The sequence below is a fragment of the Petaurus breviceps genome, unplaced genomic scaffold (assembly GCF_028583685.1).
Source record: "Petaurus breviceps papuanus isolate PSGF00001 unplaced genomic scaffold, PetGlider_PUasm1.0 688, whole genome shotgun sequence".
NCBI lineage: Eukaryota > Metazoa > Chordata > Mammalia > Diprotodontia > Petauridae > Petaurus > Petaurus breviceps.
In genome coordinates, this window is record NW_027186457.1 from 10,119,304 (window position 1) to 10,138,816 (window position 19,513).

Sequence of the window (19,513 nt, forward strand, 5' to 3'; positions counted from 1 at the left end):
ATATTTGTAATCTCTATAGGCATTGTGAATATGGCATTGCTGATACACCCACGCAAAAAAAACTGGCCGTGTAACCTTGGGCATGTTACTTAACCCCAATTGCTTTTAAAATATATATATATGATTAGAAAAGGAGATTGGCTGTTCCAGGAATGAAGGAAAGCAGAGGCCTGAGTATTGCACTGGTATATGTGAAATGTTAAATGTCCTAGACTCTAGGGTCTAGAGGAAAGCCTCTAGTATCTTCAGTAGATATTCTAAGATATATTTATTCAACAAGAATTATGAACCAGAGTCACACAGAATGAAAAGGCATAGATAGGTTGAAATGTACACTGAGTACCAATATTGATAAGACCATTGATTCATGGAAAAACTGGAATACTTATGCCTGAATCCCATTTCTTCCTGACTCTTCTGGAACCTCATTATTGCTGTTGGATTTCATAGGCTTTAGAATTTGTTTAATATAGAGGACAGGGACAGGATACTTGCGTTCAAATTCTGCTTCATATATGTCCCAGCTATATGACCCTGGGCAAATGATTTATCTTCTCTGTACCTTAGTTCCCTCATTTGTATAATGAGGGGGATCTGACTTGATGGTTTCTAAGTTCCAAACCTATGGTCTTATAGTCCAATCCATTCTCTTCAGTTTAAGTATAAAGAAACTTAAATCCATAGTTGAAGGTCACAAAGGTAGCAATTAGCAAAGTCAACATTTGTATCCTGGTCCTTTGAGTCCTGAGAAAATTCACTTTCCAAAACACCACATTCCACCACACCATTTCCTATTTATTCCCATCTTAATACTACTATAACATCATTTCTGGTCCTATTAGCTTACTGAAATTGACCACCACTGACCACCATCTTGCTAAATCCTTTTCTTTTCTTCATTCTTTTTTGTTTCTGCAGCATTTTAATAAAATTTACCAGCCTTTTAAAATTAAACAAAACAAAACTGCCCCCTTCTTACCTTTCATGCCATTTCATTTTCTAGCTTTATTATGATTTTATTAGTTCTTTTTCTGTTTTCCTCGCTTCTCTCAGTCCTCTCTATCTCTAAACTTGGGTGTTTCTAGAACTCTGCCTTCAGCCTTTCTTTCCAGCATTATGTAAGCTCCTAGAGGGCAGGAATAGTTTCCTTTTTATCTTTGCATTCCTAGCACCTAGTATAGTGTCTTTCACACACAGCAGGTATTAAATAATGGTCATTGACTTGAACATTTACATGGTATCTCATAATAAGAGAATGTAAGAGCTGGAAGGAAGAAAGTATTTATTCTAAGACAATTATTTTACTGATAAAGAAACTGGTGGTCAGAGTGGTTTGCCCAGGGCTGAACTTTTATTAATTACCTTGGGTTTTTGGTTTCAGGTTCAGTATTCTTTCTGTTTTCTTATGCTTTTGCTGTCACTGAAGTTCTCATCCACTGTCATGGTTTCATTTATAACCTCCAAGTGGATCACTCATAAAACAGTCTTGATTTTTCACTTGATCTCTGACCCTAGGTCTCTTTATGTTTGGATATCACTCCATCATTTTAGTATTCAAAAGTCTAAACTTAAGTTTATCTCCCTCTGATCACAGCCTCATCCCAAACTTTGTCTTCTTTCCAAATACCCTGGTTCTATGTTGGGCACTGCTATTCTTTCTTTCTCTCAGGCTAGTAACTTTGGGGTTTTCTTTGACTCTTTCTTATTCCTTTTTTCCTTCAAAATATCTCCTGAATTCCCCCCTTATTTTTTTATTCTTGTTGATACTGTACTAGACACATCTACCTACATTGCTTTAGTTCTGCCCTCTTTTGATAATAGACAATAGCTATTCCTCATCCTGTGAAAGAAGTCATCCTTTCATGAGTCTGAAATCATGTCCATCACTCACCATTTCCCCAATTCTTATAATGTCACTACTTCTAATCATTAAGCCATAGAGATAGCAAAATATAGTTCTATTTCAGATGAACCATGTAGTTATGCCTTTCCCAAACTCAGAAGTAGCATAGGATAGCAGTTAATATTGCTGGACTTGGAACCAGGAAGCCTTGCGTTCAAAGTGTACCTCTGACACTCACTAGCTCTGTATCCTTGGGTGCCCCAGTTTATTCATGTAAAAACGGATCAAGGGGTTCCTATATGAAACAAGAAGAAACCAAATCTGAAAGAAAGATGGTTGTAAGAACATGAGGAAAGTTAGAAAAATAGAAAACATTTCCCCTTCTGCCCTTCCTCTCTCCCTTCCCCTACCATTCCTGTACTTCTCTGGAGAATCGGTGTTTATTGCTACTAAGTATTTGATTGCTCTTTCCCTAGTGACAGGGGTGGGAAGGGATCATGAATGAATATTTTCAAGAATGGTAAAATTTGATTTGGGATATTTTCAACCTGTCTATTGGGACTTGTGATTTTAAAGTAATTTCTGTGCTAAACAAATGTATTCAAGTCTTATTTTTAAGCAGTGAACATCCATAACTGTAACATGACTAAACTAGATTGCTAATGTTTTTCTTAGGCTATATTAATAGAAGAAGTCAGTCCTGACATCCTCTTTATCAAACCTCATCTGCATTATTACATTCAATTCTGGGCATGGGATTTTAGATGGACACTGACAAACTGGAATACATTCAGAAGAGGGTCACCAGGATGATGAAGTTACCTGAAACCAGGTTACATGAAAAATAGAACTGCTGTGGATTCTTACCCTGAATGACTTAGGGAGCTATTCCTACTCTTGAAGTATTTGAAGGACAGCCGTGTTAGACTTGGTTTGATCCAGAGAGCAGAAGTAGGATCAGCAGATGGAAGTTACAGAGAGTCAGATTTTTGGTTCAGTATAAGGAAAACGTTTATGTTCAGGACTGTCATGTGAACTAGTGAGTTTGTTGTTCTTGAAAGTACTCAGGCTGAGTCACTACTTGTTGGAGATGATATAGAGAGGTAAAATTTTGTCTTAAGTAAGATTTTGGACTAGATGATTTTTGAGTTATTTGATTCCAAAGTATTTGAATTAGAAGAACTCTAGGATTTTTAAACTTGAAGTCATCTTTCCAATTTCTATATAGTTTTAAAAGGACATTTGTGTTATTTCTTGCTTTCAAAGTCTTTCAATTATAAGGGTAAAAAGGAATATTGAAATGAGCTCATATTTAATACTCTTCTGGATTTGTGGTAAATCTATAAAGGATTTTATAGTAGAAATTGACAGTAGGAATTGACAACCAATGCCCATGGGCTTCAGTTGTTCGATCTATGAGATGGGGATAAGAAGGCATTGCCTGCTTAAAGGAAAGGAATCAAGACCCGAGAATTCCTTGAATCCTTTCTCATCTCTAATATCTATGGTGAAATGCTATTTATTGTAAAGGCCAGTCCATGTACATGGCAGAGTACACATAGTATTCTTGACCTACCTGTTGTTTGTGATGGAGCTTGTAGCTGTGTTTCTGCCACTGTCCAGTTCAGGGTCCTTTTCTTTATTCACATCATTTTCTTTTGCTTTTCCAGTGCAGATATTTTGGGAATGAATGGCTTCAGATTCTTCAACAAGATCATCCCTTTGATCAGTTTCAATCTGAATCAAAGGTACTTCCCTCAAGCAAGAGGATGCACCTGTGTGACTCCCTAGACCAGTGCCATGGCTGGGAAAATGTTCTTTTTTAAAGTCTACTTGTGTTTGTTCCACGGGAGGAACTGCTTGGTCTGGAGCTGCAGTGGGAAGATGTCTGTTTTCTGTTACTGAGTCTTTATTTGTGCAAGCAGAGGAATCTTGACGAACCACCAGCAGAATGTTTCCATTCTCCTCAATGCTTGCACCTAATCTGTTAGCATACTGTTTTATGTGACAGGGAGAACCTCTTGAAACAGGATCAGCATCTGTTGCTTCTGTCTCATCTGCTATGATTTTGTTTTTTTGCATAAGGGCTTGAATTGAGTTTGTCCATGTCTCATGAATTAGCATGCTTGTGATCTGGTCCGTTCTCCCTCTCTGATATAAACAAGAGTCAGACTTGCAAAGGCCTGATGAAGACACGTTGCTGACTGGCTGAACGCTTAAGAAGTCTTGCTGGCCATTCTGAGCAAAGCCATCCAGAGAGTTTGCTTTGACTGGAGCATTCACTGTTAGCTTGGCACAAGAAGACCTGCTCTCTGGCACTGAGAACTGTCTGTAACAAAACGGGGACCGGGGGGAAGGAGGTAGCAAACTGGTGCCCCAGTCTCGGCTGCTTCTGCTAGAGGAGATACTGTCTTTGCTCTCTCTGTCGAGGTCCCTTAGCATGTACCTATAGAACTCCTCAGTTATACTTTCTGTGCTGGATTGCTTAGAGGGACAGCTGGGCTTCACACTGAGGTGTCCGTTCTTTCGAGACGCCTGCTGCAGAGCTGAGGTTAGGATGCTACTTGCATTCCTGCCAGCATAGTAATCTAGCAGTAAATCAAATCCCCTCCCTTCACTTTCCATTTGATTCACCATGAACCTGGAGAACTCATCTGTAATGCTCTCACAGCTGGACTGTTTGGAGACAGAGCTGGCTCTGCTCACTGGCTGGCTCAAGGTATTCATTAAACCCAGGCTGTTTACAAATCCTCGGGAATCTGAATCCTCTTCGGGGATGCTTTCACAGCTAGATGCCTTCACACGGTTCAACCTTTCACCTAGTAACCTGTTTCGAGAATAACTCTGAGCTTGCCAAATTCCATCCACCATGGAAAACTCTGTCAGGTTCATAATCTTGGCAGCTACTTCATTGGCAAAGATGTTAACAGAGTCTGGGACATCATCAAGATTTACAGACTCGTCCACCACCCTGTTCATTAGCCTCTCCTTGAGTTCAGGGTGCTCATCTGTTTTTCTTTTTATCTCACTAAGTCGAGGGGGCTTGTGCTTCCTGACAATGGATCCATTGGCTTGGGTTTCCTTCTTTCTTTTCAGAGTTCGACAGGACAAACTTGGTGTCATCAGATATTCATTTCCCCTTTTCCAGGCACAAAACCAGGGTTGCTTTCCATTTGAATTATCCAGGCAGATTGCAGCTATTTCTGTTGCCATGGAGACAACGGTTTCTGCTAATTCTTCAGCAAAGTCTATTACACAGTAGTTATCTGTTGAATGTTTAACTTGTGGCATAGGTTGAGACGGAAGCATCAAGTTGCTCCCTAATTGAGACAGGTTAGCTTGAACTTCAGTATTGAGTTGACTGTCATGCTTGTATTTTTCCCGGGTGTCTGGGTTGATAGTAGATTCAGCATACATTAGTTCTTGCATCCCACTGCCTGGTAATGGATCTGAAAAGGATCTGAGTCCATTTCTATTGTGACTGAGTCTCTGAGTAGGAACTCTGGGGTAATCTCCAGTGGTTTGTTTTGGGTATCTTTTCTTAGGAGATGTTTTTGTAGCCATTGAATTATGGGTGTTGTTATTAAAAGGCAGTTCTGATTGAAGAATGGGGCTTTCAAAAATGTTTGGCATTCCTCTGCTATTATTATCTCTTTTTGGATGTGTGGCATCTACAAGATCTTTGACAGCACCAGTATTGCACAGATTATTAATTGTGCCATTGCTGGAATAGTCAGGAGCTCTTGGGACTGTTTGACTAGCTGCTGTCTCTGTTAGCTGACGGTCTATTTCTGTTCCTCTCCATCTGTTGTTCTCCTTAGAAAAGATGGGGGGATGCTCACTGAACTGTGTGATATTGCTCACCTTCTTGAACGTGAAATACATCACATTGAAAAGAAGTTCATTTACAGTCTCCATGAAGATGTCCTGGGTCTTCTCGTCTGCATCCCCAGTGACCTCAGAGTAGATCATTTTCTTTTTCTGGTTAGCTTCTTCAAGGGAGTGCTTCAGGATAACATTGGATAAATCCTCTGCTAGTTCATCCCCAAGGATTTTATCTAAGCAAGAGATTTGAGGCCTGGACATGGTTTCAATAATCCTTCCATTCATCGACTCCATAAAGTTTCCAATGCTGCTGTAGGTATTAGGCTTAGTCAGAACCTTAGAGGCCTCCTTGAGAAGGGCTTCTGCAATGCTTTTGTTCAAGGTCTCCATGTTACTGCCCATGGCTATGCTGCCATGGAGGGTGACTGCTGCTGAGGCTTCTGCTGCAGACAAGAGGCCACTTGATGCCACGGGATACTTATCTTCTTGCGTTTCCCCAAGACCACAGACAGCGACGGCACTAGCCACCTGAGTCATGCCACACAGTGCTGATGGAAATGAATATTCCATACTTGTGGCTTCCTGAAGTACTTGGGTGGATTGTCTTTGAAGCTCCTCATTGCCTGGCATTTGACCATTAGCCACTGAAGTTTCTTGTTCTAATCTGAATCTTTCAGTGGCCTGAGGACTGGAAATAGTTCCAATTACAGTAGCAGCACAAGCTAAAGCTACTTCTAGAGCACTCTGGGGAGCTCTGATGGACTTCTCTTCATGAAGTTCTCCTGTAATTTCAGCTGAGGGACCAGATTGTGTCCAGTGGCTAAGGTTTGGCGGGTTTGTCCCAGGCCATTCAGATCCAGCTTCCCCACTGTCTGGACTCTGTACAATGACTATTTTGGGAAGTTCTTGCCATGACCTAGGGAGCTCTATGTCTTCTGCAGTGCAGCCTTCTGAAATCAAAGCATTTTTAATGGGGACATCTGCCACAGATTTCATAGGACATGTTGGTTGAGACTGGGACAGCCTAATAAATGCATCTTGCAGGACAGATTCTGCCAGATTTGTCGCATACTCTCCAGTTGTTTTGCCTTCATCTTGCAGAGGAGGATAACATTGTTCTTCATTTTTCAGACTCTCCTCAGGGTCTGGGTTTCCATTATGTTTTAAGATGGTGTCACACACAGATGTTAGTTCTTCTTTAACCATTCTGTCCAAATGTCTTTTGTCCAGAGTTTGCAAGGCATGAGAACTTTCCACTGGACCTTTAGAGCTTTCTGCAAAATTGCTAGTGGCTGGTTCCTCTTCCCCAGATATGTCACCTTTCTGTTGCTGTTGCTGGGTCAATTGCTCTGTACTTGGCAAGATAATTTCTGCTGCTTTCCTCAGTGTTCCTTCCAGATACCTTGAGGATTTATGTGAAATGGCATTATCTTTGCAAATATAATTTTCTTCAAAAGCATAACGTAATTTTCCCTTTTTGCAATTCAGATCCCCTTGTGTAGCTCCCTTTGATTTCTTACTTTCTGAAACATTGACTGAGATATTTACATTTTCATAACCTAGAGAAAAGAAATAGGGTCATTATTAGCTTTTGGATATCAAGTTGTCATTTTTTTCAAGGAGATGAGCAAAAAAAATGCCTATGAGGCAGTAGGCTGAATAATTTCCATTATAATAGCATTTTTTTGGTGTCCTTTGAGAGAAGAAAACACTCAACTTAAAAATTTTCTAACTTTGATTCTGGGAAGCCAAGAAATAATATAGCTTTTATCAGAGGGTCCAACATATACTTAAACTGGATGTTAGAAATTATTTGTATAATGGACAACAAGCTTCATACTTTAGAAAGCTACCAGAAAGAGCACCATAGTCCTGTATCTCCGCCCCCCCCACCTCTATCCCTCCTCCCCTGACTACTCACAATGGCTACTCTTTAGTCTTAGAGGGGAGCCCCAGATATTAGCTCTGAATCTTTTGTGGAACAAACTTTAAGGATATAAGCAGCAGTTTCTGGGGCTCCCCTCTATGAGTAGCAGGATAAGGGTAGGTTCACTATCTGTGGTTATAGAAGCAACGAGAAATCAGTAGTAGGGTCCTCCCTTTTCCTCAGATCCTCAGAATCTTGGCAGTTACAAAACTGCTTCATGTATATCTTAAAGACAGGGCACTGGGCTTGGAGTTAGGAAGTCCTTTGTTCAAATCTGGCTTCACGAATTATGTGACCTTGAACATGTCATTTAGCTTCTGTACTTTAGTTCCGCTATATGTAAAGTGAGAGGGTTGGAACTGATGGATTCTACAATCCTTTTCAGGGTAGCTAGGTGGTAGAGTAGATAGAGCTCCAGGCTTAGACTACACAAGATCTGAGTTCAAAAATGACCTTGGATCCTTACTAGCTATGTGACCCTCGGCAAGTCACTTAACCCCTCTTTGCTTCAATTTCTCATTTGTCAAATGGGAGAACACTGGAAAAGGAAATGGAGAAACCACTCCAGTATCTTTGCCAAGAAGACAGCATGGAGGTCCATTGAAATCATGGAGAATTGGACACAACTAAATGAATCAACAACAGCAACAACGATTCCTTTTAGCTCTAAATCTATATGATGCTATAATGTAGACAAAGTATGCTTAGACACAATTAAATGACTGAATAACAACAATCCCTTTCAGGTCTAAATCTATAAGATAATATATTACACACCAAGTATCCTTGGTACAAGACAGCATCTCACCACACACATCATTTTACAGTCACTACTGAATTCCTAAACAATACTAGCTCATACTTCCCTTAGCCTATCCCCTTTAATTCCAGTAAAAAAAAAGGATGGTAGGGGTAGAACTCATTCTGCTATATTAATTTCATCGACATCTTGAAGTCAGTACCTCTTGTCATCAGTAATATCCTTTTTATGAATGGAAAATCAAAGTTACATGCTCAGAATCTCTGAGACTTAAGATGGCCTTTCCCCGCCCCTCCCTTCTAAGTTTGTAACCCCATACTTATAGGAGTCCTTGGAAACAGGTCAGACATCTTTGAGTGATCCCCATTATTTATCTGAAGTACATTATTAGTTCAGTTGGGTGAATATGGGACTGTTGGGTGACTTTTACCATTTTTATATTCATCCACCTCACTCTCATCCTCTAAGTGCTCCGATGCTGTGAGGAAGTCCTCTTCTATTGAGGACACAGAGCAATTGGTGTCATCTTCCACCTTGAAGACATTGGTTTCCAGATGTAGTTGCCTCTCCTGCACCAACTCAAGGCCGATCAGAAATTTGTTGATTTCAAAGATGATACAGTTTGTACTGTTTTGTCTGTTCCCCCTTGCACATTGAACCAAGCATATGTCTGGCAGCCAAGGATACTAGGAGAAAAAAAAAGAGAAACTATTAAAGAAACAAAACTTCACTTGATTTCCCCCCTGTCCATTCACAGATCTCTGTGGAAGATCCTGAGATCAAGAATAGAACTTTGGTTTGGAAATTTGCAATAGCTTTTATGGTGAAACTGATGCGCTGGTTGATCAAGAAGGAAGCTTGGGAAGACAAAGTGCCAAGGAGATATTTTAGTATAAGGGAAACAGTTGTATGTCAAATTGTTTCCTCATTTAATAGGAATAAAGTTCCAGCTTCTTTCACTTTAGCATTTTTTGTATCTACTTAGGTGACACTAAGGAAAATTTTTGATTCATTTGAAGTCAAACATTATATTTCTGCCACTGATAATAGACTTCCATTTTTGAATAAGGAGATTCCTATAGGAATCCCTTGGAAGTGAGTCATCTGTCTCTGAAAGGTCCTCATTATTTATCTCAAGCAGGTTAGTTCAGTTGGGTAGAATGTGGTACTAATGAGGTTGAAGTGGGAGTCTGATGCCTGGGTGGGTATGTTGGCTGTTCAATTCTGTGAGCCAAGATTGTGGCTGATGGCTTTTCTTGCTGTCCCTTTAAAGCTATATAAGGCCCAGTGGTGTCTAATTTTAGCCAGGTAATGAACATTTTTCATTTTCAAAGCACTTTGTAGACAGGGATTCCTCCTTATACCATCCAAGTACAAAAATATGGAAACAGAAAGTGAAATGGTCACAAAAATATGGGTTCTGGGTCATAGTTCTGTGCCTGAAGTCAAAGGTGAAATAACTCTCCGTGATAATGTTCCTCCAACTTCTATCCTTATCCTGGGATGAATTTAAGAGAATACTAATTTCTGCATATATACTCTGTTGCCATCTGAGATAGGATCAAGCCCTAGAATGGCTGGACACTAAACCCTGAGATTAGTAGGAGGTCATGGAAATGGCAACAACTTCATTGTTTCTACCAGGAATTACTAGGGCTTTGCTGAAGAATGCCTACTGGGTTGGGACTCACAAGGGCCAGATTTATCTTTCTCTCCTTTCTCTTCTTCCTAATTTATCCCTCATTTGTACCACATGATTAATGAGGGTCCATAAGAACAAATTTGGCCTTGGATCTAACAAAGGGCAGAATTATCTCTTCTAAGTCCAAATTGAATGCTCTTCCCTCTGGGAAGTTTGGGTGTATGTAAACAAATAAGGTGAACAATGAGTTTTAAAGGGAGTGTTCAGTTGGTTGAAGCATGAAGTATAGAAGATATTATATATATATATACACACATATACATATATATGTATATTATATATGTGTCTCTCTCTCTCTATAAGATAGAATCCTTCAGGAGTAGGAGAACTGAAAAAGGTATGTTAGCAGCTAGTTAATGATCCTCTAACAAGGTACTATAGAAAACATGAAGAGCTGTGCCTAGGATTTTGAATGAATTCTTGACCAATAACCTTTTACTTTTCAAACAAACTCTCCTTGACCAAGCGTGATTAAAGATAGGCACACACAACTGTATAGTCAGGTCTACTCAATGTCAGCATCTTTTTTCCAAGGAACTCTTGGGTATCATTTGGAATTTTTCAAATGAGTACTGAAGTTCTCTCAAATATGAAAAAAAAGCATAAGGAGGAGGTACTTTCAATTCATTAAAGATCTAAGAAAGAAAAAGAAAGTCTTCAAAGAAAACTCCTTTGCAAGTAAATACTTGTAGAGAATGAATTTCCATTCATATTGTATTATTAGTCTGTAAACACGACGCCATGCAATCTGTGGATAATTGAAAAACCAAAAAATCTTTTGAAGAAAGAAGAGATTTTTCACTGGCCCTAAATATGCCCCAAATTTCCACTAATCCAGTTCATTAGTAGGCATATGATTAATATTTGCTACATTTAATTAGAAAAAAATGTCCTTAGCATATCTTTTTTTCTTTAGTGAAATACCAGTTCAAGTATAACCAACCAACAAATGGTTCCTAATTATTTATCACAAAATTCTTAAACTGACTCCTGTTTTCTCTTCATGGGTATAGAAATCATTATGGATGATCAAATGCATTGATAGAAACAAAGTTAGAATTAATCTTTTCCCATAATGTGCCCAGAATCATGCATGACCTCTGTCCTGATCCCAGGTTCACAGAATCATAGCTTTAGTTGGGTGAAATCTTAGAGGTCAGCTAGTATAGTCTTCTCATTTTGCCAGCAAGGAAACAGGCTCACCAAGGTTCAGTGAAATGCTCAGTGTCACAGAAGTGGCAAAGATCAGAGCTGGGATTTGAACACATATCCTCTAATTCCACATGGCAGGACAAAGACAGCAATTTTGAATTAAGGCAACTCTGACTGGTTTTGTAGATACTATACAGTCTCCATGTGTGGAGCAAAGTCCTTCCACCTTCTTTTCTTTGGTGACTTGCACAACCTCTGTCATGTACAGAGGAAGCTAGGGGGCACAGTATGCAGCATGCTGGACTTGGGGTCAGAAAAGACCTGAATTAAAATCCTGCCTCAGACACTGACCTTGAGCAAATTACTTAAGTTTCCTTATTTGTAAAAAGAGAGACAGTAGGGAAGTGGAGCCAAGATGGCAGAGAAGAAACAGGATTTCCACAAGGCTCCGGCTTCCACCTCTTCCAATATGTGTAAAAAATGACTCTAAAGAAACTTTAGAGCTACAGAACACACAAAGTGACAGAGAGAAACAGATCTCCTGCTGAAGGAAGCCTGGAAGGCCTGCAGAAAGGGTCCATCGCAGCATGCTGGGAGTGGCTAGAGCAGACTTCAGGAGATTAAATCACCAGCAGCTGTAGCAGTTTCCAGACTTCTCAATCCATAAATGTGAAAGACAAAGTAAAAGGTCACCTTGGAACTTTTTTGGTCCAGGGGAGGATAGAAGAGTTCAGTCTGGCTGCTACCCCTGGAGTGAGAAGCAGAGGAGGTACAGTGGCTGAAGCCGCTGCCACGTGGCTTCTTCCATAGTTCCTGACCTGAAGATTGTAGGGGGACCAAGCAACCATTCAGAGGGTAATCACCTTTGTTTTGACTGCTTGGATCTGGATCTTGGTCTTGGGTGGTGGTCCTGGGGTGTGTGACCAGTGAGCCAGAGGGTGTGAGGGCTATAGAGAGGGCACCCAACTAATAGTGCTGGAAGCTACAAAAACCCCAGCAATTTTGGACATAGCTCTCTCCATTCTGGAAGCAGAGTTCTACTGTGGCAAAGAGCTCAAAAGTCAAGTAATTGGCTGCCAGTATGAGCAAGCAATAGAAACACAAACAGACAATAGAATCCTTTTTGGGGGACAAAAAGGATCGAGGCATTGAGTGGGAGGAAGACAGCAAAGCCAGAACTCCTGCACCAAAAGCCTCCAAGAAAAATATGAATTGGTCACAGGCCATGGAGGAGCTCAAGAAGGATTTTGAAAATCAAGTAAGAGAAGTGGAGGAAAAATTGGGAAGAGAAATGAGAATGATGCAAGAAAATCATGAAAAGTGAGTCAACAGCCTGCTAAAGGAGACCCAAAAATACACTGAAGAAAATAACACCTTAAAAAATGACTAACTCAAATGGCAAAAGAGGCCCAAAAAGCTAATGAGGAGAAGAATGCTTTAAAAATCCGAATTTGCCAGATGGAAAAGGAATTTCAAAAACTCACTGAAGAGAATAACTCCTTCAAAATTAGACTGGAGCAATTGAAAGCTAATGACTTTATGAGAAATCAAGATACTATAAAACAGATCCAAACAAATGAAAAAATAGAAGGCAATGTGAAATATCTCATTGGAAAAACCACTGACCTGGAAAATAGATCCAGGAGAGATAATTTAAAAATTATTGAACTACCTGAAAGCCATGATCAAAAAAAGAGTCTAGACACCATCTTTCAAGAAATTATCAAGCAAAATTGCCCTGATATTCTAGAACCAGAGGGCAAAATGGAAATTGAAAGAATTTACCCATCGCCTCTTGAAAAATATCCCGAAAAGAAAACTCTCAGGAATATTATAACCAAATTCCATAGTTCCCAGGTCAAGGAGAAAATACTAGAAGCAGTCAGGAAGAAACAATTTGAGTACTGTGGAAACAATCAGGATAACACAAAACCTAGCAGTTCTACATTGAGATATCAAAGGGCTTGGAATATGATTTTCTAGAGGTCAAAGAGCTAGGACTACAACCAAGAATCACCTACCCAGCAAAACTGAGTATAATGCTATAGGGAAAAATATGGTCATTCAATGAAATAGAGGACTTTCAAGAATTCTTGATGAAAACACCAGAACTGAACAGAAAATTTGACTTTCAAATACATGAAGCAAGAGAAGCATGAGAAGGTAAACAGGAAAAAGAAATCTTAAGGAATTTATTAAAGTTGAACTATTTACATTCCTACATGGAAAAATGATAATTGTAACTCATAAGACTTTTCTCAGTATGAAGATATTTGAAGGGAATGTATATATACACATACACATTCATATATATGTATGTATAGGAGGATGTATGCATATAGAAACATATATGTGAGTGTGGGTATTTGTATGTTCATGTATACATAAAGGGTACAGGATGAGTTGAATATGAAGGAATGATATTTAAAAAATAAAATTAAGAGGAGAGAGGGGAATTTATTGGGAGAAGAAGAAAGGGAGCAATAGATTAGGGTAAATTATCATATAAAAGAGGCAAGAGAAAACTGTTACAATGGAGGGGAAGAGCAGGAAGGTAAAAGGGAAAAGGACAACCTGATTCTCATTGAATTTGGCCTAAGGAGGGAATAACATACACACTCAATAGGGTATTTTTCCCTACAGGAAAATAGGGGTGCAGGGGATAAGAGGGGGGAGGATAGAAGGGAGGGCAGATTGGGGGAGAGGGTAGTTAGAAGCAAACATTTTTGAAAAGGGATAGGGTCAAAGGAGAAAATAGATTAAGTCGGGGGGGCAGAATAGGATGGCGGTAAATATAGTTAGTCTTTCACAATATAACTATTATGGAAATGATATGGGTAACTACACAGGTACAATCTATATTGAATTGCTTCCCAGTGGGGGCGAGTGAGGAGGGAAGAAGGGAAAAAAATTTCTGGAACTCAAAGTTTTAAAAACAAATGTTAAAAAAATTTTTTTTTACATACAACTGGAAAATAAGATGTACAGGTACTAGGTTATAGAAACCCATTTTTCTCTACTAGAAAGTTTGGGGGGCAAAGGGGAGGATATAAGAGATAGATTGGGGGAAGGGGTATTTAGTAGGCTTGCTATTTTGGGTGGGGTGTAGGGGAAAGATGGGGAGAGAAAAAGTTGTAACTCAAAATCTTGTGCAAATGAATGTTGAAAGCTGAAAATAAATTTAAAAAAAAAAGAGAGAGACAATAATAACATATACCCCATAGCATTGTTGTGAGGATCAGATGGGAAAGCATCTGTAAAGTGTTTTATAGTAAGGTGCTCCATAAATGCTATTATTATTTTTATATTATCTTTATCATTATTCCCAGTAAGTGAACATCCAGTATTTGTTTGAAGACACTATATTAAGAGGCACCCGTTTCCAAACAGATAGTCCTTCTTACTCTTCCATTTATGGATAGTATTAGGAAGTTTCCTTATCTCAAGTCTGCTTTTGCTTCTCTGAACCATGTGCCCATCATTTCTAGTTCCATACTCTGGTACCAAGCAGAAAACAAAACAAAGTAAAACCAACTAACGCCCCTTTCATGGGATAGTTCTTCAAATACTCCAAAACACTTCTCATATTTCTTCTCTAGGCAAATCCCCCCAGTTCCTTCAAATGATATGGAATTCTCTCTCAAGGTCCTTTACCTTCATGGTGGTACTTTTCTGGACACAGCAGTTTATGGATGTCTTTCTTAAAAGGCTGAATGCAGAATGGAACACAGTATTCCTTATTGTGTCCAGAGTTCCTCAAGTTTGCAGTAATCACTTAGCAGTAATTTTGTTACTATATCGTAACCAAACCTGATTGAAATTTCACAAAAATCCCACTGTCCCACTGAGAACATAGGTTCTTAGAATTAGAACTGAGATGACCTTAGATATTATCTAGTCCACCATGCCCCGCCCTCACCTCCTCTTCCCCATTTTACAGATGAGGAATGGAGACCCAAAGAATTTGTGCCTTACCCATGATTCCAAATGGAGTGATATGAATGAGGATTTGAACTGAGATTTTCTACCAGCTCTGATTCTAAACCTTAGCACTTTGTCCATTGCACCTTGTTGATTTTTCATTGGATTAAATTTTCCTAACTGGCCCCTGTATTATTTTCTGTAACATGATGTTTTCTTGTAACCCATTATTGATGTCAGACAGGCTATCCTTACACATAAGGAAAGGAGTAAAAGAAATCTGGAATTTAAACACAACTTAAATATAGTGTAGCTGGGGGAAACCATAAGCATTAAGAGGATTGAAACATGCAAAAATTGAGAATTAGGCCAGGGACATGGAGTTTGGGAAGAAGAAGGCAGAGTGCTCAAAAAAAAAACCAGTGGGAAGGAATCAAAGAAGACAACTTTCGCCTACTGCATAATTTTGCCTGGGGCTGGCCCTACCAACCTACTCATTTTTTCCCCACATAAATGAGAACTCCTTTGGAAATGAGAAATATAGAGGAAAGAAAAAAAAATAATTCAAGACCTTGCTGGAGACACAGATGTGCTATCTTTTTTTTGGGTGGGAGAGCAGTTTTATAATTTTGGTTTGCTCAAATTGCAGTGCAGGGTTTTTGAAACATCTGTTATTCTAAGCTTGACTTTGTCAGCCCTATACTAAGCGCCATCATTACCACTTTGGGTTGCATGACATATTAAACTCTTTTGAGAATTTCAAACATTTCAAAGATTTTAATTTTCACAGTCAAGTACATTAGTGCCTCTTTGTAACTAGCTCACCCTTTGGTGAATTTCCTTAAGTGACATCTATCTTCTGACAAAACTACATACCACCAAAGCCAGGTGAAACCTGATGAGCTCATCAAGGCCAGGTCTGTTCTGTTCCCTAATGTAAAGCAGTTCCATTGCCTGTGGATTCCTGAGCAGCCCATATGGTTACAAGGGTCAACTTGACTTTGAGCAGGACTTTTAAGCATTTCCTTTTGTATAAAAGGAGATTACATTCTCCATCAAATGACGTATTTGATGGAAATATTTTTTTTTAAATCTTTTTTTTTCTTTACAGAACTTACATTAATAAAGTATAGCATATCAACACCAGGGTTGTGAAAACTTTTGTGGGAATGAATGACTTCAAAACAACTTTCAATTTTGCTAAATTCATCTGACACTGGAAATAAAAGCCATATCACCTGAAATGTTACTGTTAAGTTAAATAACATTCTCAGGTTAATATTACATCCCAGAGAGTTAGATGTTCATGGGTTTTTAAAAAGATGTTTATTTATTTATATATTTATTTAGACATTTTTTTTTTGTTGCTTCATCATGGGGTCTGGGTGGGGTGGGGGTGGAGGTGGGAATTCAATTCTGGGTCTGAGGCTCGAAGACCTTAAGTAAATAAAGGTACTCAGAGGTCAGAGATGCTAGGGCAGTGTCACTTTCCCTTACATTTCTACTTTTGCTGCTTTCTTGTCTGACTGAGATTACTCTTTTTCTGATGATAAAACACTCCAACTTTTCCGATCAGACTTGGAATTACTGTATTTTAAAGCAGCAATATTATTAAAAGAACAAACATTTATTAAACTCCTACTATGTGTCAGACATTTTGTTAGAATCTAGGGATACAAAGGCTTTTGTGGTTGTACTTGTTTTTCAGTCCTGTCTGACTCTTCATGATCCCATTTGGGGTTTTCTTGGCAAAGATATTGGAGTGGTTTGCCATTTCTTTCTCTAGTCCATTTTACAGTTGAGGAAATTGATGCACATAGGGTTGAGTGACTTGCACAGGGTCACATGTCTTGTGCACAGGGCACAGGTAAGTGTCTGAGGCTGGATTTGAACTCAGGAAGATGAGTCTTTCTGACTGTAGGCCCAGCATTCTTTCCACTGTACTACCTAAGTGCCCTATACAAAAACTAAAAATGACCTAAAAACAGAAGACTTTAAAAAAAAGAAGCAATCACTGCCCTTAAGAAGCTCACATACTACTGAAAGTAGGAAGAAGAAACAGCATGTACACCAAAAAGTGATATAAAGTACTAGCAAAATAGATAGCCAGTAATTTCTGTTGAGGGATAGCACTAGCAACTGGGGGGAAGGAAGGGAGGTGAGATAGGCCTTCTGTAGGAGGTGGCCCTGCTGGAACTGAGCTTTGAAGGAAGTTAGGGATTCTAAGGGCAGCTTAGATACACTAAGAGAGCAAATTCTTCATCAGGTGCAATGTTTATAGAGTCTGGATGACTATCTTAGGGATGTTATAGACAATAGTATTGCATCAAAATGGGGGGTTGGGTTAAATGACATTTAAGATCCCTTCCAATTCTATGATTCTAGGCTTCTATAAACCCTAAATCTTTACCAATTAGCAGTGTAATTCCTAAGACCCATTTCTACCAATATGAGAAATTTTATAGCAGATTTCCTTTGAATATAATCCTTAAGGTTATTATTCCCAACATATTAAGTTAATTTAACTATGGAATGGTCCCTAATCTTTCTGAGTTGGACAAAAATCTGAAACCCAATGAGGAAATCTACTAATTAACCATAGACTTAAAAATTTTAAAGGTTTGCATGTGGAAAAAAAAACAAAGCCACCAATGATTAACTTTTCTCTGATATATTAGGGTACCAAGACTCAGAAAACACTCATTTCTAATTGCATAGGATTATGACCTAATTTTCATCCTTCCTTTCTGCCCCCTTCAATTCTCCTCATTTCCCTTTTCCCCACTCTTCATCATCCTCTGGTATTTAGCTTCTGAGAACCAGTGGTTGCTGGAATGTTAGACTGCCTACTAATAACTTTCTGTATGGACTCAGGTAAATTACATTACATTTAGGCTTTGTTTAAGGTTTTTCCTTTAAAAAAGTGAAGGACATTAATAGTGTTTGATAGGACAACCAGACCCCTGGCAACATTATTCACTATGAATATAAGTGAACATTATTCTGTAAGACAGATAAAACTTCTTTGATCTCAACACCTGAAGAAATTTCACTTGTGATCTGCTTTTTGTGTTTAAGTCTGTTAGTCTTCAAAAATGAACTTTAGTATTTTTGGTTCCATTCACTAATGTCTGTTCAGGCTCATGTTAGAGGAATTGGGATAAGGTAAGCTCTGATATTAGATTTAATCTGAAAAAAGCATGGTTGTCTCTAAGGGAGATTCCACCTTCTTCCTTCCTTCCTCACCAAGATGATTTTATCATTCTTACCTTAGAAACTTCAAAATCAGCATGGAGGTTTCCTGAAGATAATCCACTCAAAAGGACAATCTCATTTTCCTTTGGTTGTTGGACATTCATGGAACTGATAAGCTTTGGGAGATCCGGTGACACATTGACCAACTTCTGTAGAGTAAGAATCTTAATTTAGTTTAGATTTATAGCATCCAGTTATTTAAATGAGGGTATTCATGCAATGACTTATTCAACTGAATTCAAAACAAATTCAACCAAAATACTTTCAGGAAAATTGTGTCTCTTTTCCCCATCCCAGTGTCTCAAAGCTGCTTTATTTGTAAAAAGTCATTTATCCACAAACAAGGATAAGGACATTCTTTCTACTGAAGTTGAAAGAAACAGAAATAGCTTTGAATTGAAACCTGGGCATTCCAGTTAGACTTAAATGAGTATATATATATATATGTATATATATATATATATCTAACTATAAAACTGTCCAGGTTTTAAGGAGCTTGTTTTATAATAATAATAATAGATAGGTGGATAGCATTTATATAATACTTTTAAGATTTGCAAACCACAGTACATATATAATCTCATTTTATCCCCACAATAACCCTATTAGGTAAGAGCTATTATTATCCTCATTTGACATATGCAGAAACTCAGGTGAGAGATTAAATGACTTGTCCAGGGTCACACAGGTAGAAAGAGTCTGAGGTTCAGTTTGAATTCAGATATTTCTGATTCCAAGTCTAGTGTTCTTCCCCATGACAGTACTTAGCTGACTAGGTGGCAGTTTGTATTTGATTACTGAAGAAGTTTGTGTCTGATTTTTTATGTAAAACTAGTTGGTAGAAAGGGAGAATAGATATTTTTCTCTGAGAGAGTAGTCAGTAACTTTCTTATGCTGGGAAAAAAGAAATTGCCAGCTTTATTTCCATCATAATGCCATAAAAGACCAAACTCTCCCAGGTTTTGAATCAGCTACTCAATCAACAAGGATTTGTTGAGTGCCTCCTGTGTTCGAGGTGGTGTGCTAGGTGCTGAGGCTCTAAAGACAAAACTAGAAGTTTCTACCATCAAAGATCTTACATTATAACAGATGAGAACAGACACACACACACACACACACACACACACA

At 38.7% G+C, this 19,513-nt stretch overlaps 1 protein-coding gene across 2 annotated transcripts in view; it reads right to left on the reverse strand.

Annotated features, from left to right (window-relative positions):
• SPHKAP (SPHK1 interactor, AKAP domain containing) overlaps positions 1–19,513 on the reverse strand; it is a 169,242-nt gene that overhangs the window by 16,341 nt on the left and 133,388 nt on the right. For both annotated transcript variants that reach the window (XM_069104607.1, XM_069104608.1), the window contains exons 5-7: positions 18,400–18,534; positions 8,786–9,041; positions 3,420–7,227 (exon numbers count right to left, since the gene is read on the reverse strand). In XM_069104607.1, coding sequence (XP_068960708.1) covers positions 3,420–7,227; positions 8,786–9,041; positions 18,400–18,534 — 4,199 coding nt within the window. The remainder of the gene's footprint in view (positions 1–3,419; positions 7,228–8,785; positions 9,042–18,399; positions 18,535–19,513) is intronic.